The sequence below is a fragment of the Diceros bicornis genome, chromosome 18 (assembly GCF_020826845.1).
Source record: "Diceros bicornis minor isolate mBicDic1 chromosome 18, mDicBic1.mat.cur, whole genome shotgun sequence".
NCBI classification, from domain to species: domain Eukaryota; kingdom Metazoa; phylum Chordata; class Mammalia; order Perissodactyla; family Rhinocerotidae; genus Diceros; species Diceros bicornis.
This window is the reverse complement of record NC_080757.1, coordinates 41,659,744-41,686,190: the sequence shown is the minus strand read 5'-3', so window position 1 is coordinate 41,686,190 and position 26,447 is coordinate 41,659,744. Positions and strand designations below refer to the sequence as shown.

The 26,447-nt window shown below is 45.0% G+C and overlaps 2 protein-coding genes and 1 non-coding gene across 4 annotated transcripts; all 3 read left to right on the top strand.

The window, feature by feature from the left end:
* The first annotated feature begins 248 nt into the window (after positions 1-248).
* Positions 249-20,281, top strand: RETREG3 (reticulophagy regulator family member 3). The gene is made up of 9 exons (XM_058561030.1): positions 249-542; positions 10,902-11,008; positions 12,762-12,792; positions 13,700-13,826; positions 14,478-14,562; positions 15,392-15,529; positions 16,861-16,943; positions 17,559-17,691; positions 18,114-20,281. Exons 1-9 carry the CDS (start codon positions 304-306, stop codon positions 18,569-18,571), a joined length of 1,401 nt encoding a protein of 466 aa, XP_058417013.1. The 5' UTR covers positions 249-303; the 3' UTR covers positions 18,572-20,281.
* Positions 8,848-9,038, top strand: LOC131418013 (U2 spliceosomal RNA). The gene has a single exon (XR_009222810.1). It is a non-coding gene; the product is annotated as a U2 spliceosomal RNA (small nuclear RNA).
* Positions 20,282-21,101: 820 nt separating the features above from the next.
* PSMC3IP (PSMC3 interacting protein) lies at positions 21,102-26,347 on the top strand. Of its 2 annotated transcripts, XM_058561035.1 has the most exons (8): positions 21,109-21,536; positions 21,629-21,729; positions 21,918-22,007; positions 25,079-25,190; positions 25,708-25,853; positions 25,955-26,008; positions 26,143-26,202; positions 26,282-26,347. In XM_058561035.1, the coding sequence occupies exons 1-8, from the start codon at positions 21,503-21,505 to the stop codon at positions 26,336-26,338; spliced, it is 654 nt and encodes a 217-aa protein (XP_058417018.1). In that variant the 5' UTR covers positions 21,109-21,502; the 3' UTR covers positions 26,339-26,347. The 2 variants fall into 2 exon arrangements, with proteins under 2 accessions (XP_058417017.1, XP_058417018.1); XM_058561034.1 differs by having other exon boundaries at positions 21,102-21,536; positions 26,143-26,334.
* The last annotated feature ends 100 nt before the right edge of the window (positions 26,348-26,447 follow it).

Below are 26,447 nucleotides of genomic sequence, written 5' to 3'. Positions count from 1 at the left end.
CAGGCGCCAAACAACTCGCCCCGCCCACGAACTTTCTCCGCTCCAATGAGAACTGAGTTCTGGCGATGGCACTTCCTTATTCATTTGGCTTCAGTCATGCAGACTGCGCTTGCGCGGCTCCTGATCGGGCTGGGCGCAGGGGCGTGCTTTGACGCAGTGTTCTCTGGATGGACTCTCGTTCGAGTGTGTGCGCAGGCGCGTTGTGAAGGGAAGCAGCCTCCCCCGCCGAATCGCGCATCTGCGCAGTTGGTGTTATTGTGACTGTGGGGCCGCGGCCCCGGATGTTGTGGCTGCCGGGGGGCGATGGCGGAGGCAGAGGGGGTGGACGCGGCCCCAGGCCCAAGTTTGGGCCCGACGTTCACGGGCCGCCGCGCTATGTCAGGCTCCTGGGAGCGGGACCAGCAGGTTGAGGCGGCGCAGCGGGCCCTGGTGGAGGTGCTGGGGCCTTACGAGCCTCTGCTGAGCCGGGTGCAGGCAGCCCTGGTGTGGGAGCGGCCCGCCAGGAGCGCCCTGTGGTGCCTGGGGCTGAACGCGGCTTTCTGGTGAGAGAACTGGACCCTTGGAAACCCTCCGAGGCGGGAATTCGTCAGGTTTCTCTAGGGCTCTACCTCTCGCCTCCTCTGTTTTCTTCGCTGCGCTGGCTCCTTCCTGTACCTGCCTAATTTTGCCCCATCTCCTTCCACTTCTTCCCGCCTGCAGGCTTCGGCACCGCAGTTCTCCCCAGGTCTTCAGTTGTCTTCTCCGCTTTACTGCTCCCGCACCCTCGCCCCGCACATCAGGCAAGAGCTTCTGGTTACGTCTTGAGCCGCTCGCAGTGCGCGAGGGCGCCTCATTTTAGCCAGGGAAAGCTGTGTGCCTTGAAGGCCATAGCCTCCCTTCTCTTGTCTGCTCAAATGTGGTGAGGACTGTCTCCAGATTGTAGTAGTTATTATTGGGGTACACGCGTCAGGCGGTAGGTCTTGAAAAGGTATCCGGAGGTGTGATAGGAAAACCAGCTTGAACGATCTGAATTCGCGCGTTAGATCTTTCTTTCTCCCACTCTAGGAGGTTTGTGAAGTCTGAGCGTCACTAAGCGCGTCCAAAGCTGCAACTTGGAAGAAAATTATAAGCTTTTGAAGAACAGTTAGGAAATAGTGATTGTGCGATTTCACCCGTTTCAAAGCCTCTATGATTGCAACTCCTCCATGTTGCAAGGAATTAGCGAGGCATCCAGCCGCAGTTTATAGGCAAGGAAATTGAGGGTGTCTAATAGTGTGTAAGTTTTCCTGAGCTGGAAAAGTGCGGCTATAAATATGCTTTCAGAATCTGGATGTGTCATGCTCTGTGAAGATGAACTCCTGCTTCTCTCAGTTGTCATTACCTGGAGTGGACTTAGGTCTTCATAGGATCTGCCAGGCATAGTTTGGATTTATTCATAATTAGGGAAGTATTATTGATCTAATTCCAAGGGAGCTGAAGTATAGGGAGCTTCTACAACTGGATGAAATAAGGCTATTCTGGATAAGCCTGAAACAGCACAAAGTATGAGTTCGCAAAAAAAAAAAAAATTGTTTTTTGCTAAAAATAGCTTTCCTCTTGAAATTCTTGGTTTTAAAATCAAAACGTTTATTATTCTTTGTCTGAAAGAAGATTTTTAGTGAGCTGGAGCAAACCCAATAATTCCAAGTTCATTGGCAGGAAGACACAATGTTTAGCTGTTAAATTAATCCTCTCACAGTTTGAAGGAGACTCAGGTGAAAGGTGTCACAGCCATCTCTGACTTCCATAGTCTTTAACAAACTTGACGATAAACTTTTTCTACAGCATTCTTCATTTATTTTTGGTATTGCTTCTTCTTTGATCCCCAGGTACCTACTTCCGGTCTGTTGCTTTCTGTCAGAAACCCTTAACTGTAGCACCTCGTTCAGGAGTGTTTTCCAGAATGACCTTTTCTTCCTTTCCTCCCACCTCCCCATCCCAACCCCTAACCCTGGACCATCCAGTCAAAACTTCCTTTCCTACATTGGGATTGTACTCCTAGGAAAAAAGTGGGTCCTGAATAAACCAGTTTGTATCAAGATGTGAGTGGCTGATATATAAAATTCTTTTAAATGAATCCTGATAAGCCAAAGTTTTATTAATGCAAATGGATCAGTAGCATGTATGTTGTTATTTTTGAGGAGGGGACTTTCCACATGCCCCTTGCCTGAGAGAGAGTTTTGAAGTGGAATGTGGGGTTGAGGTCTGCACACAAGGAGCAGCTCTGCATAAGACACATCTTTAAATGTTACAGTTAGCTTTAATTTGCTGGCCCCCAACAGTGTTTACTTAAGTTTACTAATATGCTATGTTTAGAATCTCACTCAGATCTCCTTTTCCTACTCTGGGTCTCTGGAAGCATTGTTGTGATTGATCTTTATCTCTGGGATTTTCTGGTAGCTTGCGTGCTGTGTATCCAGAGCACAGTTACTCTTGTTATGTTCCCATCACACTTGAAATAGGTGGGGAGAGATACAGCAAAATGAAGGGTGCATCTCTTGAGACTGAAAGAGCAACTGGGTATGCCATTTATGGAGAGGACTTACACCTGTGAAGGGCACAGAATGACTGGAAGTGTTAAGTAAGGCCCCAGAGGCTAGGGTGGTTTGGCGTTGGAGTTCATGGGATTGTTTGTTTTAGGAAATGGGCTTCTTTGGGAGGTAGTTTGAAGTTCAAAATGAAAGTTAGACTTCACATTCCAGTAGCATCATATTGAATATGGGTGTTGACATTTCGCTTAGGAATGTCAAAGAGTGACTGTTTTGTTCTCAGACATTTTAAATGTTTAGGAAACATAGAAGGATCATTGGCTCAGGTCTGAGAGAAATCAAATCTGAAATATTTTATTTTTCTTTCATTATTTGTTTTGAATAATGATAAATCATTAACTGAGGTGTTTTATATATTTTGAGGTATTAGAAGATTGGATAGGAGTACAAAAAAATCATCAGAATTCAGGTAGGTAGCTCTTAACTTTCCATGTTCTGTATTCTTAGTCAACTGTACCTGTGAATGTGCCCTCTTACATCTTAAAAAAACAACAACATAAAAGACAAAGATAGATGTAGATGCCTTGCCACTGTAGTATTTCAAGGTTTTCACTCTTTTTTTTCAGGTTCCAGAGGAATTATGGGTATCATATCAGAGTTCTTCCAACCTATGTTGCTTCTATTCACTGATATGTTCTTGTCTCTAGGATAATAACAGAAATGTCAGGCGTTTCTCTCCAATAGCTTATATTTTCATTAGCCTCAACACCACCTATAAATGAGTGATTTGGGGGAAGAACAGCTGAGTCAGTGAGAGTGTATCCTCACAGGATCAGAAACGAACAGGTTCAGGTAACTTTTTGGTTTGACTCATACCTAGGAGATAGGGGAGGACAAAGGAGCCCTGGAAATGTGTGTGAACCCCAAGCCCTTCTATGAAGCGCATATGGTTCAAGGAGGGCTAGATGACTGCAAAGCTCCTTTCCAGTTTTTAACATTCTGTGATTCTAGATGATCTTTAAATTATTCTCTGTTGGGATCTGCTTTTACAGTCGCTAGTCTGAGTTAACCATACTATATTCTAGGGGATGTTATGGAATCTGTTGTTTTCACAATTGGAAAAAATAAGGTGTTTCCCCTCCCATCTCCGCAAAAATCTCCCCAAATCAATAAAATGACCTGAGAAATGATTAAAGGTATATAAAAATTCTTATTTGAAAGTTTAGAATTTGAATGAAAATGAAAAAGGAACAGGAAAAGGAAGGGAGGGCCCATTTAAGTAGAGACTTAGTGTTCTGTGAAAAAAAATCTACACATCAAATTTCAGATGAAATCTATTGAGCACACGTCTCTGATCATTGTTCTTGTTGCTTTTGGTAGCCAAGAAGATTCCCAAGGATGCCTTGGCTTGCTTTTTTTTGCCTCTCTTTTGCCAACAGTTTTTTATCTGTCCTAATTGTAAGGTTGGGTGCTTTTTGTCCATTAACATAAGGTAGGTTATTAGCAGCTAGCTGGTTTCATTTCTGGTTTTGTGCAAGCAACAACTGTCACTGCGTGAGATAGGTTGGGTTAATTTTTTTAATTCTAATTTACCAGTGACTGGCTGATTAACCAGACAGCCACAGTGCTGTACAATAATGGGCTTTCTGTCCCTATAGGATGGGGTGCTTTGTTCTGAAGTGCCACTGAGACAAGCTTACTCTGCAATAACAAAGGAACCCAGAAATAGTATCTTCTTTGAAAACAGTCATGTGATCTTTATTTTGTTTGTGATTATAGCATAAACTTTATGATTATAGCAAACTCTAATTTACCTGTGCTAACAGTGAGGATCCATAGTATAGTTAACCTCAAAAAAATTGTTTAGTTTTGGAATTTCTCATGATTTTTAGGGACACCAGATTGTTTTTCCAAGGAATATTTTATTTAGACTGATAATTAATTAGATTTTAGCCCATAATAAAGGGGATGGGTGGCTTACAAAAGGACAAAAAAGCCAAAAAATAGTAAATCAGTGGATATATAAAATTTCACTCTCATTAGTAATAAAAAATTCTAATGTAAATGGCAATGAGTTACTAATTTCTGCTTATTAGGTTTTTTTAAATGATAGTATTTAATTCTGGGGAAAATATGGAAAAACAGGTATTTGGCGGGGGCTGGCCCTGTGGTGTAGCAGTTAAGTGCGCGTGCTCCACTGCTGGCGGCCCGGGTTCGGATCCTGGGCGCGCACCGAGGCACCGCTTGTCAAGCCATGCTGTGGCGGCATCCCATATAAAGTGGAGGAAGATAGGCACAGATGTTAGCCCAGGGCCAGTCTTCCTCAGCAAAAAGAGGAGGATTGGCATGGATGTTAGCTCAGGGCTGATCTTCCTCACAAAAAACAAAACAAACAAACAAAAAGAAAAACAGGCATTTGGTTGATAGGAATATAAATTCAACAGCCTTTTGGGAAAGTAATTTGGTAATGTATTAAGATGCTTAAAAAGTTAATACCTTTTCAGGTGCTGGGGAAAATGAGGAGTGATTGCTAATGGGTATAGGTTTCTCTTTGGGGTAACAAAAATGTTCTAAATTAGATAATGGTGTTAGTTGCACAACTCTGTGAATATACTAAAAACCATTGAATTAGACAATTTAAAAGAGTAAATTTTATGGTGTGCAAACTGAATCTTGATAATGCGGTTATAAAAGAAAAAGTGTTAATGCCTTTTGACTCAATAATTCCACTTAAAGTAATTAATCATAAGTAAGGACAAAGATTTATGCTCCGTGATATATAGTTCAGCTTTACTTTATTACATCAAAAACTGGAAACATCTTAGTTCAATTAGGGAAAGATTTAAAAGACTAGCTGTATATATGTATGATGGAATCATTTTTAAAGTTTTTGATGCTTTTCTCGTTATATAGGAAGGCATTTATGTATTGTTAAATGAAGAAGGAGGGTTTTAAACCAGATATTACATATACTTCCATGGAGTTTTTATATGTGAATATTTTTTTAAATGAAGAGAATAATGTCTGTTTACATTTTGGGGTATGTAGATAATGGGTCATTTTTTAAACTTTTTATTATGGAAAATTTAAAACATATACATAAGTAGACAGAATAATATTATGTATTACCATGTACCTAGCATTAAAAGTTTTCAATTCATGGGCAATTTTGTGTCTTCTTTACCCCAGTTCTTTTCCACCTCGTCCTTTTATTGTGTTGAGGCAAATCCTAGATGTCATATCATTTAACCTGTATTTCAGTATGTGTGTCTGAAAAATAAAGACTTAAAAAAATACCACTGCCATTATCACATGTAAAAAATTAATGATTCCAGTCAATGTTCAAATTTCCAATTTTCTCATAAATGTCATTTTGTGTTTTTAAAACATTTTGTTTGGGTTAGGATCCAAATGAAGTCCACGTATTGTGACTGATTGCTCTTTTTTAACATCTCTTTTACTCTGTTGGTTCCTTTTTAATCTTTTTTTCTCTTTGCAATTTATTTGTTGAAGAAACTAGTTTGTCCTGTCAAGTGTCCTACAGACTGGATTTTGCTGATTTCATCCCCATGGCTTAACACGTTCCCCTGTGCACTGTATTTCCTGTAAATTGGCTGTTGGACCTAGCGGCCTGAGCCGATTCAGGTTGAAAAAATATGTACTTTTTGGGCAAGACTGTTTCATAGACAGTGTAGTAATTCCATTTTTATTTTCTTCTTTAATTATTACTTATGTTTTCTAAACTTTTTCCAATAAACATACTTGCCTTTAGCAATAAAAAAAAATAAAAATCATTAAGAAAAAATTGATTGTGAGCCCACAGTGGGTAGGAGTAATAGGCTATGGGCAGTCCCCAAATGGAATAATTCACATGGGAATATCCAGAGTTGACCACATTTTCGGTTGTTTTTGCTAAGTTGAGAAGTTCTCATGCTGATTATAGTTGCTGAAAAATGTTTTGCATGTTGTCTTATCAAACTTGTACACTGTTATAGCTACATGTGATTTTTTTGGCCTGCATGAGTAGACATTGCAGGACTAAACTAATCCAGAGAAATCCTCCCTTATTTTCCCTCACCCCTTACCTATCCCAATCTCAAAAATACTTTCTCTTCAATTATATCTTGTCCTTGCACAGAGTTGCAGAGTTTTTTTTCAGGTAGGCTTCCAGGTGACCTCCATAAAATGACAAGCATAATGTGACCTCAGTATATCCAAAACACACCAATCTGAGATTGATATTCTCTTTTTGTTTAGGAATTTAGTATTGGGGGCTGGAAGGAAAGGAGCACATGCTTATCCATATTCTTTTATATTTGATAGTCAGACCCCTGAGGGAACATTGATATAAATTGTATAGTTACCTTGCAGCGGTCAACTCTAGTGGTTTGAAGTGATCTTTCCATTGATTAAGTTTTTATCTACATGGAAGAAGCTGTTTTCCCAAGAAATGTTATTTTATACCACACAGAAAAACTCTTCTTACTCTGCAGGAACTTCCTCAAGTTCCTGCATTGGCTTGTTCAAGAAAAGGTTAAATCTGGTCCTGTAATTGATTTATGGACCAGGATTAATCTTGTTCAAGAAGGTGCTCACAGTTTTAGCCTTTATGACCCAGTAGAAAATACACCCTTTGAAAACTCTTTACTGATTCACCTTCATCTGCAGCATAAAATCCAGTGCTCTTTGTCTTAAAAGGCTCTTCATGGTCTGACTTCTGCCTCTCTCCCCATACTCATCCCCTCCCTCTTTTTTATGTTTTGGTTTATCAAAGTGCTTGTCACTTCCTTGAATATGGCATGCTAGCTGACTGTTCTCCCTATCTGAATGTCCTCTCCTGCTTCCCCATACCCTTTTGCCCTGTTTACTTACCATTTATCTTTCAAATCCCAGCTTAGATGTCCTTTGTTATCATTACCTTGTCATGTTATATTGCAAACACACACAGACACATAAATACGTTTGAGAGTAAGATCCATGTCTTACTCTTTTCTGTAACTGGGCTGCTTACCACAAGGCCTAGGCGTATAATAGGCAGTCAAAAAATGTTTGTTAAATTGAGTGGAAGCATGGGTAGGGGCTATAACGGGCTACTACAATAGTCCAGGTCTTGGAGAAACAGTATTTTTATTGCCATCATCTTTGAAAAACTGACCTTTCTTAGGAGAGCTTAATATCCTTTCCCTACCCCAGTTTGTATTTGTGTGAGTAATCATGATCTGGGAAGTGGAGATTGCAGACAGTCTGGATCGCCTCCCCGGAGAGCCCTTTCAAGTACTCTGGAGAAAACAGCAGTTGCGCCACATCCTGCTGCTGGGATGTGGAAGCAGCAGCACTTGGGAGCGAGAAGCTCTAGAGCCCTTATCCTTGGCCTTGTTAAATTTGCTTGTTTGCTGGGATGATGAACTGGCTTCGAGAGAAGATTAATGGCCTGGGGCAGCTCTAGAGGCTTATTTCTGTTAAACTGCTTTCACTCTTTAATCTCATGTATAAGTACAGTATCCTTTAAGTGGTGGAGTGGAAAAATTGGAATAGGGTGTCATTGGTGGCTGGATTTCTAAGTTCTTGTTTCCTTCCATTCCTCATTGTATAGTTTTTAAAATTATATAACATGGATTCATGTTTATTGAAAAAGTACAAAAATGTCTAGAGACAAAAATTAAAGTTCCTCTGCCAGTCCCTGCGTATATATATGTATTCGTATATACACACAGATAAGGCTTTTTTAATATGGTAAGCATTATACTTTTAGTATTGTTCTGTGATTATGTCAAGTCATTAGGTCCTGTGTTGAGTTGAGAAGAGATCATTTATAACCAGCCCTTGATCATCTTTACCCTTGTTTGATCAACTGCTGTGATAATAGCTGGTAACACTTCTACATTGTAAAATTGACTAGAACTATGTGTTAGACATGTATTAGGTGCCTTGTATTTACTTGTCTTTTTAGCAAGATCGTGTGATATTTTTATAGGTAATTAAATGTGTTGTTTCTAGTACCTACAAATAATCCTGCAATATTTGTTATTGTTAACATCACATATAGATGAGGAAACTGAGGCTTGAAGAGGTTAAGCTAATTTATTTAAGGTCACATGACTACGAGTGGCTGTTCAGAGACTCAAACTCAAGCTAATCTAACTTTAAAAGCCATGCCTTACTGCCCTGCTGAACCACCTCTCTGGTTGATGCATTCGGCTTCCCTCTAGATCTTGGAACAGTGTTTTTCAAACCATCTGTGGTGAGGACTAGTGTTTTCCCCAACCTGTTGCAAGTCAGTACTTCTGTTAAATACAATATAAATGCGTTACTAGAAAAAATAAGCTTATAAAGGCATAGTATTTCCTATCGGCCTTGTGACTAAGATCAAGTGTAGTATCTCTTCTTATCAGTTTAATATCTGATATGTCCTCTCTCCGAGGACAATATATTAAATGGGTTTTTGGAGCAGGGAGATGGAATAGGAGCTTGCTCCGTCCACCTCACGCATCAACTGGGTATTGCAGTACCTCCAGGAACGGTGCACCCCTTCGGGGGAATTTAAAAAAGTAAATTTAAAGGCATAGAAAATGCAAGCCCAAATGTATTCTGAGATTCAAAATTACTTGGTCAAATTGCTATAAAGATTTCTAAATGCTTACTTTCAATTTATACAGTTACTTCTCCCCAGAGTGGTAAAAACAGCTTGTGGGCCAGCACTGGACTACAGACACTCTGCAAGGCACTGCCTTAGGGGCTTTAGGGTGGTGTAATAGGAAGGCTCATAAGAACTAGTTTTTCTTTTCTAACATTTTATTTTGAAATATTTTAAATATGTACCAAGGTAGAGTAGTATAAATGAAGAATCCATGTACTCATCACCCAGCTTCAGCAATTATCAACTCATGGTCAATCTTGTTTCGTCTTCTTTCATACTCTTTCCCTTGCTAAACTATTATCTTGACACAAATCCCAGAGATCATATCATTTTGTTCATAAATATTTTTGTATCTTTAAAAGGTAGGCAGTCTTTATTTTTTTTTAATTATTTATTTATTTCCCCCCCCCGAAGCCCCAGTAGATAGTTGTATGTCACAGCTGCACATCCTTCTAGTTGCTGTATGTGGGACACGGCCTCAGCGTGGCCGGAGAAGCAGTGCGTCGGTGCACGCCCGGGATCCGAACTCGGGCCGCCGGCAGTGGAGCGCACGCGCTTAACCACTAAGCCAAGGGGCCGGCCCAAGGCAGTCTTTAAAAACATGACTTCTATAACATTATCACGCCTAAAAAAATTAACAATAATTCCTTAATATCTTCAGATGTGCTTTCTGTTCAGATTTTCTAGATTGTTCGTAAATATCTATTTATGGTTAATTCTTTCAAATAACTAGCTTTTCCTTCATTTTACGAATATGATACGTTACATTTATTGATTTTTGTATGTTGAACCACCCTGGCATTCCTGGAATAAATCCCAAGAATTGGTCATGGTGTATAATCCTTTTTTTTTTTTTTTTGTTAGAAAGATTAGCCCTGAGCTAACATCCATGCCAATCCTCCTCTTTTTGCTGAGGAAGACTGGCCCTGGGCTAACGTCTGTGCCCATCTTCCTCCACTTTATATGGGAAGCCGCCACAGCATGGCCTGACAAGTGGTGTGTGGGTGCGTGCCTGGGATCTGAACCTGGGCCGCCAGCAGTGGAGTGTGTGCACTTAACCGCTATGCCATGGGACCAGCCCCTATGATCCTTTTAATATTTTGCTGAATTCAGTTTGCTTGAATTTTATTTAGGATTTTTGCATCTGTATTCCTAAGGAATATTGGTCTGTAGTTTTCTTGTAGTGTCCTTATGTGGCTTCAGTATTAGAGTAATGCTGGCCTCATAAAATGAATCAAGAAGTGTTCCCTCTTCAATTTTTTGGAAGAGTTTAAGAAGGCTAAGTGTTAATTCTGAAGGACTGGCTTCAGTGCTAACTTTCTGTGTGACCTTGACCAAGTCATTTTACTTTTTTAGGCCACAGTTCCTTCATCTGTCAAAGGATATCTAATTGAATTAAATGCTCTTTAATGCATCTCTATCAGTTTGTTGCCCTACACCAGGGTCTAATTTGGTAGAAAAATATTTGCTTTCATCATTACAACTTGTTATCAAGCTTGAACTTCTCCCTGAAATGAATGGAATCACAGACTTGAAAGTTGAAAGGGGCTTTACGAGGTTATTTGGTTTAGTCCTCTGCCTTTACAGAAGCAAATTATTATCTCTGCCCCATAGGTAAAATAGCTGAAGTTCAGAGAGTTTAAGTGATTTTCCCAAGGTGTATAACTAGGACTTAGTACAGAGCCTGTGGTGCACCTATGGTCTTTTCTGAAATTAGCTTAATTGGATAATGATCTTCTGTTTTTCCTTCTCTCTAGGTTCTTTGCACTGACATCCCTTCGTCTTGTGTTTTTACTTGCATTCAGCTCAATGATCATTGTGTGTATAGATCAATGGAAGAACAAAATTTGGCCTGAAATAAAAGGTGAGTTTGGTAGCATTTAGAACAATCTGAACTGGCAATGGCCTTTCCTAGAATTTTTACCTTTAGTTTTGCGAGTTTATGAGGAAGTGTGTGGAACTGGGACTATCTTTTGATGTCTGAATTATTTGCTTTAGGAGACACTTGAAGAACTAGTGCTCCATCTGTCGTTCCTTAGAGCTGAGTTCCATCGTTCCCATTGTTATTAAGCTCAGGAAATCTGTATCCACCACCTGAGATATTCTTGCCCTCATAATTGGCCTGAGAAATAAGCAGTCCTCAAGTTTTTAAAAAATAATTCTCCTCATTGGATACTACATCTTTACTGAGGTGATATCAATTTGCCTCTCAGGAATTTCTTTTCAATTGTTAATTTGCAAAGCCCTAAGCTAGGCATTATGACTTATAAAGTACTCTAAGATACGGTTCCTTTTCTCAAAGATATACATACATAAACATAAGAAAAGGTAAATGTCGGTTATAGAGCAGGACCAGAGATGTCACAGTGCAGTATATGATCAGTATGTTTGTCATATATTTTGGCCCTAGCTCAAGCCTTGAAAATATTTGGGCAGGTGGAGAGAAAAGTATGTTTCTACAGGGGCTGGTAGCTTAATTAGTCTGAGGAACCAGAAGCTGCAAAGCGTTTCCAGAGAGCAAGGAATTGATCATTTTCGTGGTGGGAATGAAGAGGTTATTAGAAGGAGTGGTAGGAAATAAGACTGAAAGTATGTTGGGATTAGATTTTATAAGGCCTTAAAGTTAGGCTTTGAAATTTAGACTTTACACAATAAGTAGTGCATGGTCGTTGAAGATTATTTATTAGAGCTACATACTGAGATGATATTACAGATTAATTTTAGAGCATTTTACAGACTACATGGAAGGAGAAAAAGTAAGGTGGGAGACTTGACAGGAGACTGTGGCAATATCTGTGTGAGTAGTAGTCAGAGAGGTGTCGGTGGAAACAAACAATGGATGGCTTTGTGAGCTGTGAAGAAGGAAGACACATCACAACTGACAAGTAGGGGGTTAGAAGAGTAAGGGATAAAAGCCAACTCTGGGATTTCAAAGCTAGGAGAGTAGAAGATGGCCTTACAGTTAGCAGATACAGGCAACATCAGGCAGGGGAGTCGGTTTGGGTGGGGAGTGAGAGCGAGGAAAATTGATGTAGGTCTTGGACATGTTAATTTTGAGGTGTTGGCAGGATATTCAAACCAGAATATACAGCTTTTAAATACATTCCCATCCTATTTTGCAAAGACTTCAAGGAATCATGTATTTCATACACCTGTCTTATGGCTGGTGAATATCAAAAGACTTTACATCAGTCATTGTAGTTAATGGGTCTCTTTTTAAAGTGAATAGGCAGATTTCTAGGGTTGGAGTAGTTATAACATGCCTTGGTACCCTGGTACATAGATGTGTATGAGCAACTCAGACACACTTGAGGGGTGGGATGGACCATTCTTCATGTGCACCTTGGCTCTCAGCTGTAGTAATTAGAAGTGGCCCTAATGCTCCATTTGGATCCTTCCCCTCAGCCCCACCGGAGAAATGAGCAGGCATCAGCTATCATTCCCTTGTCTGCAGCTCCCTAACTCTGGCAGTATAACGTGGTGTCTCCTTTTTATTGGCTATTACTGTTTTCTTTTCCCCAAACCTATTAAAACTTGAGCTGTCAGACCAACAGCCTAACATTTTCATGTTTAGTTTTCCCTACCAACTAATGCTGGTGTTTGTTTTAATATTGTAGTGCCAAGAGCCGACGCATTAGACAATGAGAGGTATGGAACACTAATTAAATCCCTTTTTGTTGCTCTGATTGATTCTCTTGTTGTAATATTCTGGTTACATGTTGTTAACCCCATGTTCTGGACGTAAAGCATAAGCTGAGAACCTAGTCAGTTCCAAATAATCATTTTAACAAATCCTAAAGTGCAGGCAGCAGTATGTGGAGATGGCTACTGGCATCTGATATTTACAAGAGAAGTTTCCAAAAAAAAAAGTATTACAGTGCCCCATAACCTGACATGCCAGGGAATTAGCTGCATTATTTAGCCCTAGTGTGAAAACTTAGAGGCAGCTTACTTCGTCTCCTGGCTTTTATACCAGGTCATTTAGTGTTTTCTGTGACCTCTGGCTATTTAAAGTTCCTGGTCAGAAAACACATTGGTTCCTGGCATCAGCAAGCCAAAGATTCTTCTTGTGTCTTACAGCTCCTGCTTTCATTTCTCAGTTCATTCATCCCATATGTTTGATCCAAGGAATTTTCTCTGCTATGGTTTATTTTGGTTTTGCTTTATTTATTTTTTCTCTGAGGGGCACATCTACCGTCGCCTCCCCCTCAGCAGCAGTGGTGTCAGACTGCTTCTGTCCATGGATTGCAATCACAGTGAATTGCAATGGTCTGAGTGCATAGAAGATGTTTCTAAGCACAAAGGGCCTTGGGGCTGGTGGCAGGTTTGGGCTGCTTGCACACAGGGTGGAGTTGTCAGAACAGGTTTGCCCTCCTAGTCCCTAAATTCAAGTTTCAACCTGGTGAGCCAAGAATAAAGTCATACTTCACCTGCAAAGCACCTAGGACAAACCACTCCCTGTTTAAACCCGGAAGCACTGGCTGCCTACATAGCAAGATGGGTGGGGGGGACCATCAACACCTCCTTTCACAGCTACCCCTTCTCTCTCCCATAGCTGGGGCTTTGTACACCCTCGGTTGCTCAGCGTGCCCGAGCTCTGCCACCACATAGCTGAAGTCTGGGTTAGTGGGACCATTTTCATAAGGAATCTTTTGCTTTTCAAAAAGCAAAACCCAGGCAAGGTAAGACTCTTCCCTTTCTCACTTTCATTTCTGGCTTCTCAGTTCAGTTCATGTTAAACTGAAACAGCCCTTTTACTACATATCCTCATTCAGGAAAGGAAAGACCATGATGTTTGTAGATACAAAGCGAAGTTGTAGGAAGGGGCTTCTGACCAGCCACTAGGACTAAAGCAAGAGCCTGAGGACCCCTCCTTTGGGTGCTTGCCACTTAGATTAGGCCATCTTCCTGCCCCAGCATGGGAAAGAGAGCTTGCGTGTGTGCATTCTGTGTCATATTAAACGTGGTAGGTTGTTGGGTTTTTTTATTTATTAGTTTTAATTTGACTTAAAAAACTCACCATCAACACTTGCTTTCAGAGAGAATTTTTGGCTAAGTCCTATTCAAACCAATTTCCCAGCATGAAAGATGCAGCCCTATGGGGTTAGCCACGTAAAAGGAGTTTGAATAGAAATGGACATCCACCTTTTCCTTCCAAACAGAACCACCATTGGATCCAGCAGTGGCTAGGTACATCTGTCATTCTGATATCTCTGTGCTTTACTCATAGGTCATAAAGAATCATTTCAGTCACATCTCCACCTTACCCTCTGTCCCTACCCCAGTCCCCTGCCATGTAGCAGAAACTTAATACTGTTTCCTAACTCCCCCAGTTCTGCTTGCTGAGCTGTGGGATACTGACCTTTTTGGCTGTCTTGGGCCGCTACATCCCTGGGCTCCTGCTGTCCTACTTAATGCGTAAGTATGGCATATAAGCTCCCCCACGAGTTTACCCTACTTGTAGCTTTACCAGCCACAGCTAACTCTGGGTCTAGGGAGAAGCCTTTTATATTTCAGTTCTCCAGGAAATGACTTTTTTATATTTTCATGACTTGTTTAGTGTCATGAAAATATCTTTCTTCTTACCTGTAGCAGGCTCTCCACATATAAAGTCCTTTTCTTACCAAGTCAGCTTTAGAAATTGATGAGGGTCCACTAACATATATTATATTACCAACTATAAAGAACTGTCTGTCCGTGTTTAAGGAGGGAATTTTTAGAGTCAGTGTATTGTATAACAGCAGAACATAACTCTTATAGGATCCTCTACTAGGTTTTGTTTATGCTGGAGCACTTTCTTTCCCCTTGGAGCACAGTTTTGTAAATTTAGTTAGTTCCTGTTGGCATGAACTCTGCTTGCTTGGGGCTGGAAGAACTGAGTAGTTATGGCTGTGGCCATCATGTATCAGAAGTTCACATGATTTGTTGTGTAGTTTCTGAGGCATTGTTACCATTTGGCCTTGTTTATGGCTCAGTGACACCCACATGCAAGTGACTACACTGCTGGTTCTGCCCTCAGTATATGAGCAGCACACTCTGCTGTGCACAGCCGTGTAGGTGGCTGCAGAAGTCTCTGCCCTCCAAAACCCCCTCACGTAGTAGGGGAGGTTAGTGAAGATGACCAGCAGAATGAAACAGAACTATTTCACACTAAGTGTCCAAGCCCTAAGGACGTAATAGCAGATGGACAGTTAGGCCTGTTTCGTGCAGCCCCTTCTCCATTTTGCCACTATTTCTCACTCCTCAGTTGTCACTGTCATGATGTGGCCCCTTGCTGTGTACCACCGACTGTGGGATCGAGCATATGTACGGCTGAAGCCAGCTCTGCAGCGGCTGGACTTCAGTGTCCGTGGCTACATGATGTCCAAGCAGAGAGAGAGACAATGTAAGTGTCAAGGAGAGGGTTCCTTCCACTTGGGCAATTTGGGGAAGAGAATGAGAAGCCCATAGGTCTGACCTAACAGGTGAGTCCTCGAAAGTGGGAGAAGTAGGGGGTGGTTGGTGTGTAGGGGGGTAGTAGGTAAAAGTCACATTCTATTCCAGGGAAATCTATGCAGGCTTACCAGTTTTTCCCATTTGAAATTCTAGACACTCCCGTTTTAAACAAATCTGAGAAAAGCTCTCCCAAGTTGAATAAAAGACAGACAGTGAAGATATCCCTACTGTTTGCTGCCTGTGTGTGTGTGTGTGTGAGGAAGACCGGCCCTGAGCTAACATCCATGCCAATCCTCCTCTTTTTGCTGAGGAAGACTGGCCCTGGGCTAACATCTGTGCCCATCTTCCTCCACTTTATATGGGACGCCGCCACAACATGACCTGACAAGCAGTGCATCAGTGTGCACCCGGGATCTGAACCCGGGCTGCCAGCAGCGGAGCACGCGCACATAACCGCTATGCCACCGGGCCAGCCCGTTTGCTGCTTTTTATGAAGCACTTTCCATGTGTCCAAGCACTATGCTGGCTGCTCTGCATATATCATCTTATTTAACCTTTACAACAACCTTGAGAAGACGGTGGTATTATCTTCCTTTTCCAGTTGAGGAAATTGAAGCTCAGTTAGTAAATGACAGAGCAGGTCTTTTAGACTCCTAAGCCGGGCCTCTTTACTCCTGAAAGCTGCCTTCCAAAGCTGATTCAAAACCGCTGCCTCAGAAGCCAGAAGCTTACTAGCCTGAGATCCTCTAACACACGAAAGACACTCGTGTGAACTTTCTTCTCTCTCCTGGCGTCTGGTCAGGTTGGGTGTTTCATTAAGCCCTGGCCTTCAAAGAGCCCTGCGCTGGTCACCAAGGCCCAGCTTCCCCTGGGGCAGCCCGTTGAATAGTAACAGTCCTCAAGAGACTGATTTAACCAAGGTGGAGCATCTCCCTTTGCCCTCTCTATAATGGTGTCCACTTTCCACAATGACATCGGGTCTGCCTCTAGCTGATCCTGGGAGTTGTTGACAAGCCTGGTAGTTGATCACGTGACCAGAAAAAATGTCGAGGGGCTGATGGAGGGAGGGATGTTGGAAGAGAGATTTTTCTTTCCTGTCTTAACAGCTTACCTGCCACTGAGGCTCAGCAACCCTGCCCTCAGGCATTGTTATGTAGGCCTAGGGCCATATTCAGAGGGGTTCATTCTCTTATGTTCTGATCTTACGCCTTTGAAGTCCAAAGCAGGTGGGGGGTTTCCCCTTAAGGGAAGGCGTCAAGTCCTTCTGCTGTTTCCACATAGTGCGACGCAGAGCTCTACACCCAGAACATGCCATGGACAACCATAGTGACAGTGAAGAGGAGCTTGCTGCCTTCTGTCCTCAGGTATCTTGGGTGTGGGAGCTGCCAGTTTTCTTTAGCTCCCTTTTAACCATCTGGCGCCTCATATTTAGGCAGTAGCCAGGTTTTCAAGCTCATTATGGGCTCTCTAAGGCCACACCCCCTTGCCCCCAAGAGCAGTGAGGAGAGAAGCTAGTGTCATACTGGGACTTTGTCTGTAGATCTCAATTTGAGCCTGGTGATCAGCACACTCTCTTCCATGTCTCCTTTTAACGCCTACCGTCATGGTAGAACTTCTAGAACTGGTGTGATCATCTTTTAAACAGCCCAGCCAACCTTAGGTTGGGCGATGTGTGTATCCTCCTGGCCACCTGTGAAAGTATTCTCTGGATCAATTATTTGTTTAAGTGTAAGTGGCTGGTTGACTCCCAAGACTGCTTTCCTTCCTGTGCTCAAGACTGATGAATAAGGGTGTTTTCCTTGGGGGAGCAGTCTAAAAGGGGTCAAGATTTTGACTTAAGTTTTCATCCATGCCGAGTTACCCTACTGGCCTTAGGGTAGCCTTTAGGGCCAGCTAATTAGTAAAACTATAACTGGGAAACAGCACCTGTTCCTAATGGCATCATCTCTTCAGGCTTGTCGGTCTTTTCTTTTCCTAAGCTGGATGATTCTGCTGTTGCCAGGGAATTGGCCATCACAGACTCTGAGCACTCGGATGCTGAAGTCTCCTGTACAGACAATGGCACATTCAATCTTTCACGGGGCCAAACACCTCTAACAGAAGGCTCTGAAGGTGAGGGGAGCCTTGAACTTGAGTTGATAATGGCTCTGACTATTGTCTCTCAGCTTCCCTGGGCAGAGGGGATTCTGCCCCCTCCTCTCCTGTCTTTTGAGCTATGGATCAGGTGGCAGAGCTGCCTTAGGGTATGGCTACAGCCAGGATGGCATTGCTGCCCTCCTTGAAATCCTCAGTGCCTTAGTAGCCTCAGGTTCTAGGCTCATTGGGGGCATAGTAGAGGAAGAGGGGGGAGTTCTCTGGCCAGTAGAGGTCACAGCAATCTAGAAGTGGAGGGGAAAGCTGACAGTGCCACAGGTTTTGCTTCACCCTGAGAAATCCAGGGTGAAAAAATCTGTTACATGAGACCGACTTTATGGGGCTGGGGCACAGGAGGGCCAGGCAGTTTCCATGTCTCAGACATCCCTCTATTTTCCCAGACCTAGATGGTCACAGTGATCCAGAGGAATCCTTTGCCAGAGACCTTCCAGACTTCCCTTCCATTAATGTGGATCCTGCTGGCCTGGATGATGAGGATGATACCAGCATCGGGATGCCCAGCTTGATGTACCGTTCCCCACCAGGGGCCGAGGAGCCCCAGGCACCCCCTGCCAGCCGGGACGAGGCTGCACTGCCAGAGCTCCTGCTTGGTGCCCTGCCTGCAGGATCCAATCTCACCAGCAACCTTGCCAGCCTGGTCTCCCAGGGCATGATCCAGCTGGCTCTGTCAGGGGCCTCCCAGCCAGGTCCTTCTGGCCCACCTCCACGGAGAGCAACAAGAGGCGTCCTCCAGGCCCCCAGTTCCGACCTGGACACTGATGCTGAGGGGGATGACTTTGAACTCCTGGACCAGTCAGAGCTCAATCAGCTGGACCCTGCCAGTTCCAGGAGCCACTGAGGCAGAGACTCCTTTTGGGGGCCACTGTGGTTTAGGTTTTTTTTCTCCCCATCCCACTTAAGGTGAAGGGGCAAGGGAAGAACCCAGGTCCCATCCCCTGAATTATATTTGTAAGCTGAGTGGCCTGTTGAGAGAGGATACTCACTCCCCTGCTACCAGCTGGACACCCATTTCTGAGCTCAGTCACTGAAGTGAGAGTGTGCTCGCCCAAGGGAGGCTTTTCTCCATCAGGATGGTACTTTTAGGGAACAAAGTAGTCAGGGGTATTGGTTCCCCTTTGAGGGGGTGACGCTGTTTGCTTCTAGGTATGGGTGCTCGAGGGCCCTCAGTGATAGAAGAGCCCCTCCTGTTCTGCCTCCCTTCGTCACCTCCCTAGAGCTCCAAGTCGGGCAGCAGCTGAAAGAGTTAACATTGTCATCCTCCTCTTTTCCTAAGCCATGATTTGATTTGTCTTTTTCTAAGCAAGCTTGCACTTTGGTTCTGCAGAGCAGGCCTGCTCCCTCTGCCCCAGCCCATTCTCATTTCTTGAGGGCTAACCCCCTGTGCTCCAAAATATCACTTGTGAAATTTAAGAAACTTGAACACAATGTGGGGGTAGGCCTCTTCTACATTACCTTGGGCCGTGGGTCAGCTGGCTGGGAGGGTGAGTGCTTCTATATCTCATGGTCTCACTGAGTCTTCTGGAGCTGCCTGGTTATCTTTGGTGCTGCTAACCCCTGGCTCCATTTGACCATCAGCCTGAGCAACAAGCAAAGCAATACCATACCATACCCATTTCCATGTTCCTGTTCCTTCCCCTGCTCCTCCTTTGGAGAAGCAATAATTCCCTGGGGGATGTCAAAGTAGCACTTTACAAATGGCTCAGCGGCATTCATCCAAGGAGCCACCACCTCTTCTTGCACCAGCTGTTCTTACTCCCTCTTCAGCTCCTTTAATACTTTTATTTTCAGCTGCTTCCCAACTTGGCAGGGCCTCTTTTAAGGATGAGCCCAGTTAGCAAGAAAGTGTGTATAATCTGCAGACACCCCTCTAAGGGGTATCTCTTCTACTGCCCCTAGTAAAATCATGTGAGACAAAAACTAAAAAGGTAATTAGTTCTAAACCTATGCCAGCCTACAGCCTCTCTCTGCCTCCTCAATCAGAGCTCAAGCCAAACTCTTCTATCCTCTTTCCCTCTGCATTAACCCTTTGCTGATCCTCAGGGACCACTTCCCCAACACCCCCATGCCTGGGTGAGGGATGTTGGACAGAGCCCGTTTTCATGTGCTGCGGGTGGGAGTGTGCTAACATGTTTGCTCTTGGTTGATGGACAAGGTAGAGGCCAGGGAATGAAAACAGTTAACAGTGAGAAGGGAGAGGAGCTAGGTGCCTGTTTCATAGTCACTTACCTTTGTGTGAAGGTTAGGGGTAATGGCGTCTCCCCATTTTAGAATTCTCAAACAGACTTTGGACACCTTCTGTCTTAGAGCCCAGATGTCTTACAGGTGAGCTCTGATGCGGAAAAAAAATGGGAGGTGTGGGAAGGGAGTGGGATTTTGTGTGTTTGCATGAGTGTGTGTAGCTTCAGGCCTTGGAGTTGGCAAGAGGGAGGGAAGGAAGGAGAGCAAAATCTTTGGAAGGTGTTTCTTGTACCTGGGGGATCCTGCTCTGAATCTCCTTAGTCCTCCACTGTGAATTGGGGTGGGGATGGGAGTGGGAGGGGTACTGGGGAATAAATCTTGTATGAGAACAATCTTTAAGAGACTGATGTTGAATGGTGTCCTACCCTTGATAGGTCTCTTGTTAATCTGAGATGCGATTAATTTGAAGCCTCAGAAGAGGAAGCCCAGGCGTGAGGGACCACCTGCCCATCCCCTACTTTTCCTTTGTGGTGGCCAGCACAATCACCAGAGTATGAGGCCACTTCCCCTCCCCAGGAGAGCCCAGACATAAGCATAACTGGCACTTTTGGCTGGCATCTAGCTTGCAGTTCTATCATTTCTAATTCTTAATAGTGTCCCCTAAACGTGTGATGACAAGTACACGTTTCAAAGGCTAATGAGATTTTAGGTAAACAGAAGGCTTTAAAAAGTAGCACCATCCTCCTCTGGACGGTTTGAGCTGTAGGGACAGCTGCTCTTTGGCCTTCAGCTGACCTCAGAAACTAGAAATACTTATTTCAGGCTTTGTCCCATTGGCCACTGTGGGTAGGAGTGGAAAGCACCTGCCAGGTGTTGACATAAGATTGACTCGGCCAACAGGAAACTTTTCTACAAGCTTTGTGGCTTAAGAGTAGCCCCATCCCAACCCTACCGTTCCTGGGTGTTCAAACCACAGCAGGTGCGGAGCGCCCCCTGTGTGCGAAGCTCGGTAGCGGGCAAAGAGGGGTGGTGGTATGCTCTTCCCAGGGCTCCTGCGCTTGCTTCAGTCTTCACAACCACCCTCCTGCGAGTATTTCTTGTTCCTGTTTTACAAATGATGAGACTAACCGACGAAAAGAGCATTGGACCGTGGGATAGGACACGTCCCCGTCGGTAACTAGCTCTGTGACCTTGAGCTAGTCGCTTGCCCAGCGGGGGTTGATCCTGCGGTTTCTTCCCGTTCCAACACAGCCCAGCTCAAGGTCACGAGTACTCAACTGCCGCTGGAACTGGGTCTCGAAACTTCAAGGCGTGATTTACGACAACCTTCGTTGCGAGGGGGAGGAACGGAGAGGTTCGAAGCGAGCGCCCCGCCTCCTCCGCAGAGATCCGGGCGCCAGAGGGTCGGACACACCGCCCGAGTTCCAAGCCGAAATGCACTACGGTGTCCGAGAAGTGTCGATTCGTTCCTCGCGAAGACTTCCCCTTCCGCCAATCACTGCCTGAGGCCCGCCCTTCCCGGCGCCGGAAGGAGCCGTTGCCGCGAGCAACAGCAACGTCCCGTTTTCGGAGTTTGGCGGCGGGAAAGGCCATGAGCAAAGGCCGGGCAGAAGCTGCGGCGGGAGGTGACCGGGCCGTGGGTGCGGGGGAGCCCCGGGAAGGGAGCGGGCGAGGGGTCGGCGGAGTGACCCCTCCCTTGCCTCATCTCTCTCGGTAGCCCCCGGCATTCTCCTGAGGTACCTGCAGGAGCAGAACCGGCCCTACAGCGCCCAGGACGTGTTCGGGAACCTGCAGCGGGAACACGGACTGGGCAAGGCGGTGAGGACCCTCTCCTGGGATTCCTCCTTTGGCACCCCCTCGAATCAGCCTGGGGTCCTGCTCTCTCGAGGCTGCCATTCTAGCCTGGGGCTTCCTGAAGCATGTCAGGCGCGCCCCGCATCGCTGAAATTCCCCCTGCCCGGCCCGAAGTGACGCCTCCGATTGCCCTGCCCCCTCCCTTCTGCCAGGCGGTGGTGAAGGCGCTGGAGCAGCTGGCCCAGCAGGGCAAGATCAAAGAGAAGATGTACGGCAAGCAGAAGATCTATTTTGCGGACCAGGTGAGGGAAACCTGCGCAGATTATCACCCGTGCGAGAGCCCGACGTTAGGTGAATCAGCCCCTAGTGACAACTCTTTGGGAGAATTGAGGCACCCCATGAAAGTCACATGTCTTATGCTATTAGAAGGGCCTCAGACATCCTTTAAACCAAAGTGCGTATTCCCCTTGCTATGATCTGAACTGCATGAGATTTCCAGATTTGAAACAAGTTAATGACAGAAACTCGGAAGCTTTATTCCCAATCATCTAGATTAAAACCACCATCTGCCAAACAATTTTCTTGTCTCTACCCCCTTCCCTAAATACACGCAATGTCAACTTAGTGTCTGCAGCCCATATCTCCACTTGGATGCCTTTCAGACTCTTCAGAATCAATATTGCCAAAGTAGAATGCCTCAACTCTCTCCCTAAACCGGCTCCTCGCAAATTCTTCTCCCTTAAGGAATCACTCTTCACCCAAGCCAGAGACTTGGCAGTCGTTCTGGACTTCCCTTACCTCACATGTCTAGTCAGCCATCAAGTCCAGCTGATTTTCCCCTGAATCCATCCTCTCCTTTCCATCTGCCATCACTGCTGGAGTTCAGGCACTCCTCATCAACATCCTCCTAACAGGTCTCCTGGCTTCCTCAAACATACCTTAAATTACAGCCAGAATGATCTATGTAAATACAAATCTAGTCATGCCATTTCCCTACTTCAAATGCTGGTGCTCCCTGGAACAGGTAAAGGCACTGGGAGATGTTCCCAGCCTGCCTCTAGCCTCACCTATTCCTGTTATTTCTCCATCCATCAATACTCGACCATTCAGATGTGTTTTATCCCTGTGTCCTGTGCTCATTCTCCTCCCTCTGCCTGAAGTTTTTTAGTCTCTTCCTCCTCTGCCTCTTTGCCCAGCTAACGCTTTTTTTTTTTTTTTTTGTGAGGAAGATCAGCCCTGAGCTAACATCCATGCTAATCCTCTTTTTGCTGAGGAAGACCGGCTCTGAGCTAACATCTATTGCCAATCCTCCTCCTTTTTTTCCCCAAAGCCCCAGTAGATAGTTGTATGTCATAGTTGCATATCCCTCTAGTTGCTGTATGTGGGACGTGGTCTCAGCATGGCCAGATAAGCGGTGCGTCGTTGCGCGCCCGGATCTGAACCTGGGCCGCCAGTAGCGGAGCACGCGCACTTAACCGCTAAGCCACGGGGCCGGCCCTGCCCAGCTAACTCTTAACCTTTAGGATTTCACTCAGGCATCACTCTCTCTAGACACCTTCCCTGAATGCTCTAATTGCCTCTTCTTCAGGCGCTTACCTTTGTGTGTGTGTGTGTGTGTGAGAGGAAGATCAGCCCTGAGCTAACATCTGATGCCAATCCTCTTTTTGCTGAGGAAGACTGGCCCTGGGCTAACATTCATGACCATCTTCCTCCACTTTATATGGGACGCCGCCACAGCATGGCTTGACAAGCAGCGCATCAGTGCGCGCCCGGGATTGGAACCTGCAAACCCTGGGCGCGTGCACTTAACCGTTACACCACTGAGCCAGCCCCCAGGCACTTACTTCTTTTGAGGCATGCTGTATTATAATTGCTTTTTTACTTGTCTCCCTCGCTAAACTGAAGCTCTTCTAGGGCAGACCGTTTACCATTCATGTTCCTTTACTCAGCACCCTCACAGTATCTCACATCCAGTAGCATTGTATATACTTGTTTAACTGAACCAAGCCACTGTCAAGGCTAATTTTCCTACAATAGGTTTCATTATGTTACTGCTCTATTGAAGATCCCCTAAAGGAGAAGTTGGCAGATTTTTTTCTGTAAAGGGCCAGACAGTTAACATTTTTATGATTTGAGGGCAGATGGTCTCTTGTCACAGCTACACAGCTGTCATGACCACTCAAGTCTGCCATGGTGGAGCAGAGCAGCCATAGACAATATGGAAACGAATGCGTGTGGCCGGGTTTTACTACATTTTTGTTTTCGAAAACATGCATCCGGGAGGGTTTGGCTTGCAGGCTGTAGTTTGCTGCCTCCTGCTCTAAGGTCTACTTGGCCTTAATGTCGAGTCCAAACTGTCCAGCCCAACATTCACATCTTTTTTTTTTTTAATTTTATTTATTTACTTATTTTTTCCCTCAAAGCCCCAGTAGGTAGTTGTATGTCATAGCTGCATATCCTTCTAGTTGCTGTATGTGGGACGCGGCCTCAGCACGGCTGGAGAAGCGGTGTGTCGGTGTGTGCCCGGGATCCGAGCCCGGGCCGCCAGCAGTGGAGCGCGCGCACTTCACCGCTAGGTCATGAGGCCGGCCCTCACATCCTTTCTAATTTGCTTCCCATCACGCACTGACAAGTCCCCCACTGAACCCCAACACTGTCCTTTTCTAGCAACCGGTCTGTCCTGGGAGGGGCTCCTCAGACTTGTAGTGGAGTCCCTAAGCAAAATACCTCCCACCATACCTCTGCACCTGTCCAGATTCTTCGTATTGTGGAAACCCGTGATTTAGGTATCACCACCTTGGAAAAGAATGTGCCATTATTCCTTCAGCCCAGTGAATGGTTTTATCACTAAACTGAAAGATATTTCTGTCCCATTCAGTATATCCTGCCAACCTAGAAGCCCCATGAGGACAGGCATCAGGTTTCCACTTTTCTTTTATACCTTTTTGTTGAGACCAGTAGTAAACTGAATTATTTCCCAAAAGCGCCCTCTGCTATTTTCCCAGGCCCTCAGTCCCAGGTTCTTCTTTTTTTTTTTTTTTTGGTGAGGAAGATCAGCCCTGAGCTAACATTCGATGCCAATCCTCCTTTATTTTTTTTGCCTAGGAAGATTGGCCCTGGGCTAACATCCGTGCCCATCTTCCTCTACTTTAGATGGGACGCCACCACTGCATGGCTTGACAAGTGGTGTGGTGGTGCGCACCCAGGATCCGAACCCTGGGCTGCCACAGCGGAGCGTGCGCACTTAACCGCTACGCCACCAGGCCGGCCCCCCCAGGCTCTTCAATGTATATGAACGTTGCCTTGCTAGAGGTGGGTTCCCATCCTGGGCCTCACATCAGCCCACATCTGTTTTTCCCTTCGTCTCTGGCAGGACCAGTTTGACATGGTGAGTGATGCAGACCTCCAAGCCCTGGATGCCAAAATCGTGGCCCTCACTGCTAAGGTGCAGAGCTTGCAGCAGAGTTGCCGCCACATGGAGGCTGGTAGGACTGGGCAACCCCCCGGAAGGTGCCCCTAGCATCAGGGTCAGTCTGGAGGTCAGGAATTACGAAGTGAATGATTTGTTGAATGCAGCGTTATCTTGTTGCAGTGAAGATCCCTTTGCTGGGCTGCCATAGGCATTACATTAAAAGAAATATATAACGGCTTTTGAATACAAGTGGGCAAGACGTGCATTTACTTCCCTACCACAGTTTTCAGTATCCTGTTTCCACACTTCTATTCCTGCTTCTTTAACTTGCTATAACTAACAGTCTGCTCAACCTCACGTCCTACCCACTACTTGTAGATGGAAGAGGAAAGAAAACTAGAATAAATGATAATTCCAAAAGCCTTAAATCTCTCCTGAGCATTTCCAGAATATGAGACTCATTCTGGAACCTGTGTATAGAAACCAGAGCAAGGTAGAGCCCCCCTGGTCTCCTACCTTGGGGCACCCACTGGGAAAGATAGAACCTTCCTCAGGGGGTGGCAAGTGACCTCAGGGAGATGTGGTTTCAGAGCTGAAGGAGTTAACTAGTGCCATGACCACACCGGAGATGCAGAAAGAGATCCAGGAGTTAAAGAAGGAATGTGCTGGCTACATAGAGAGACTGAAGAACATCAAAGCAGCCACTAACCATGTGACTCCAGAAGAGAAAGAGCAGGTGAGCTGGGAGGGGTAGCAATGTCCAGAGTGAGGATGAAGGTTGACCCCAGTGGCTGCTGTGGGACTGAGGGGTTAGAGGAACCTCTTTCCCCTTTCTAGGTGTACAGAGAGAGGCAGAAGTACTGCAAGGAGTGGAGGAAGCGGAAGAGGATGGTAAGGGTATGGGAGCTCCAATGCAGGCCCTGGAAAATGGCAGCCAGCAGAGAAACTGCTGCCCAATATCATGGACCCATCAGGCAGTGCTGAGTACTGCCCATCTGAAAAGGGGTGGTTTTGTTTCTTGTCAGGCAACAGAGCTGTCTGATGCAATCCTCGAAGGATACCCCAAGAGCAAGAAGCAGTTCTTTGTAAGTCATTCTCTCTCTCGCCCTTGCTCCCCTGGGGTCTTCGTCCAGGCACTTGTTCACTTGTCTCCTTGCCCCACAGGAGGAAGTTGGGATAGAGACAGATGAAGATTACAACGTCAAGCTCCCAGACCCCTGAGAGGCCCTCTGGCAGGCCTGGGGGATGGGAACAGAGATGTCCTGGACCGGCAGCCTTGTTTAGGTCAGCTTTTTTTGTTGCTCCTGCTGCTTTCTACCTTTGAGCAGAG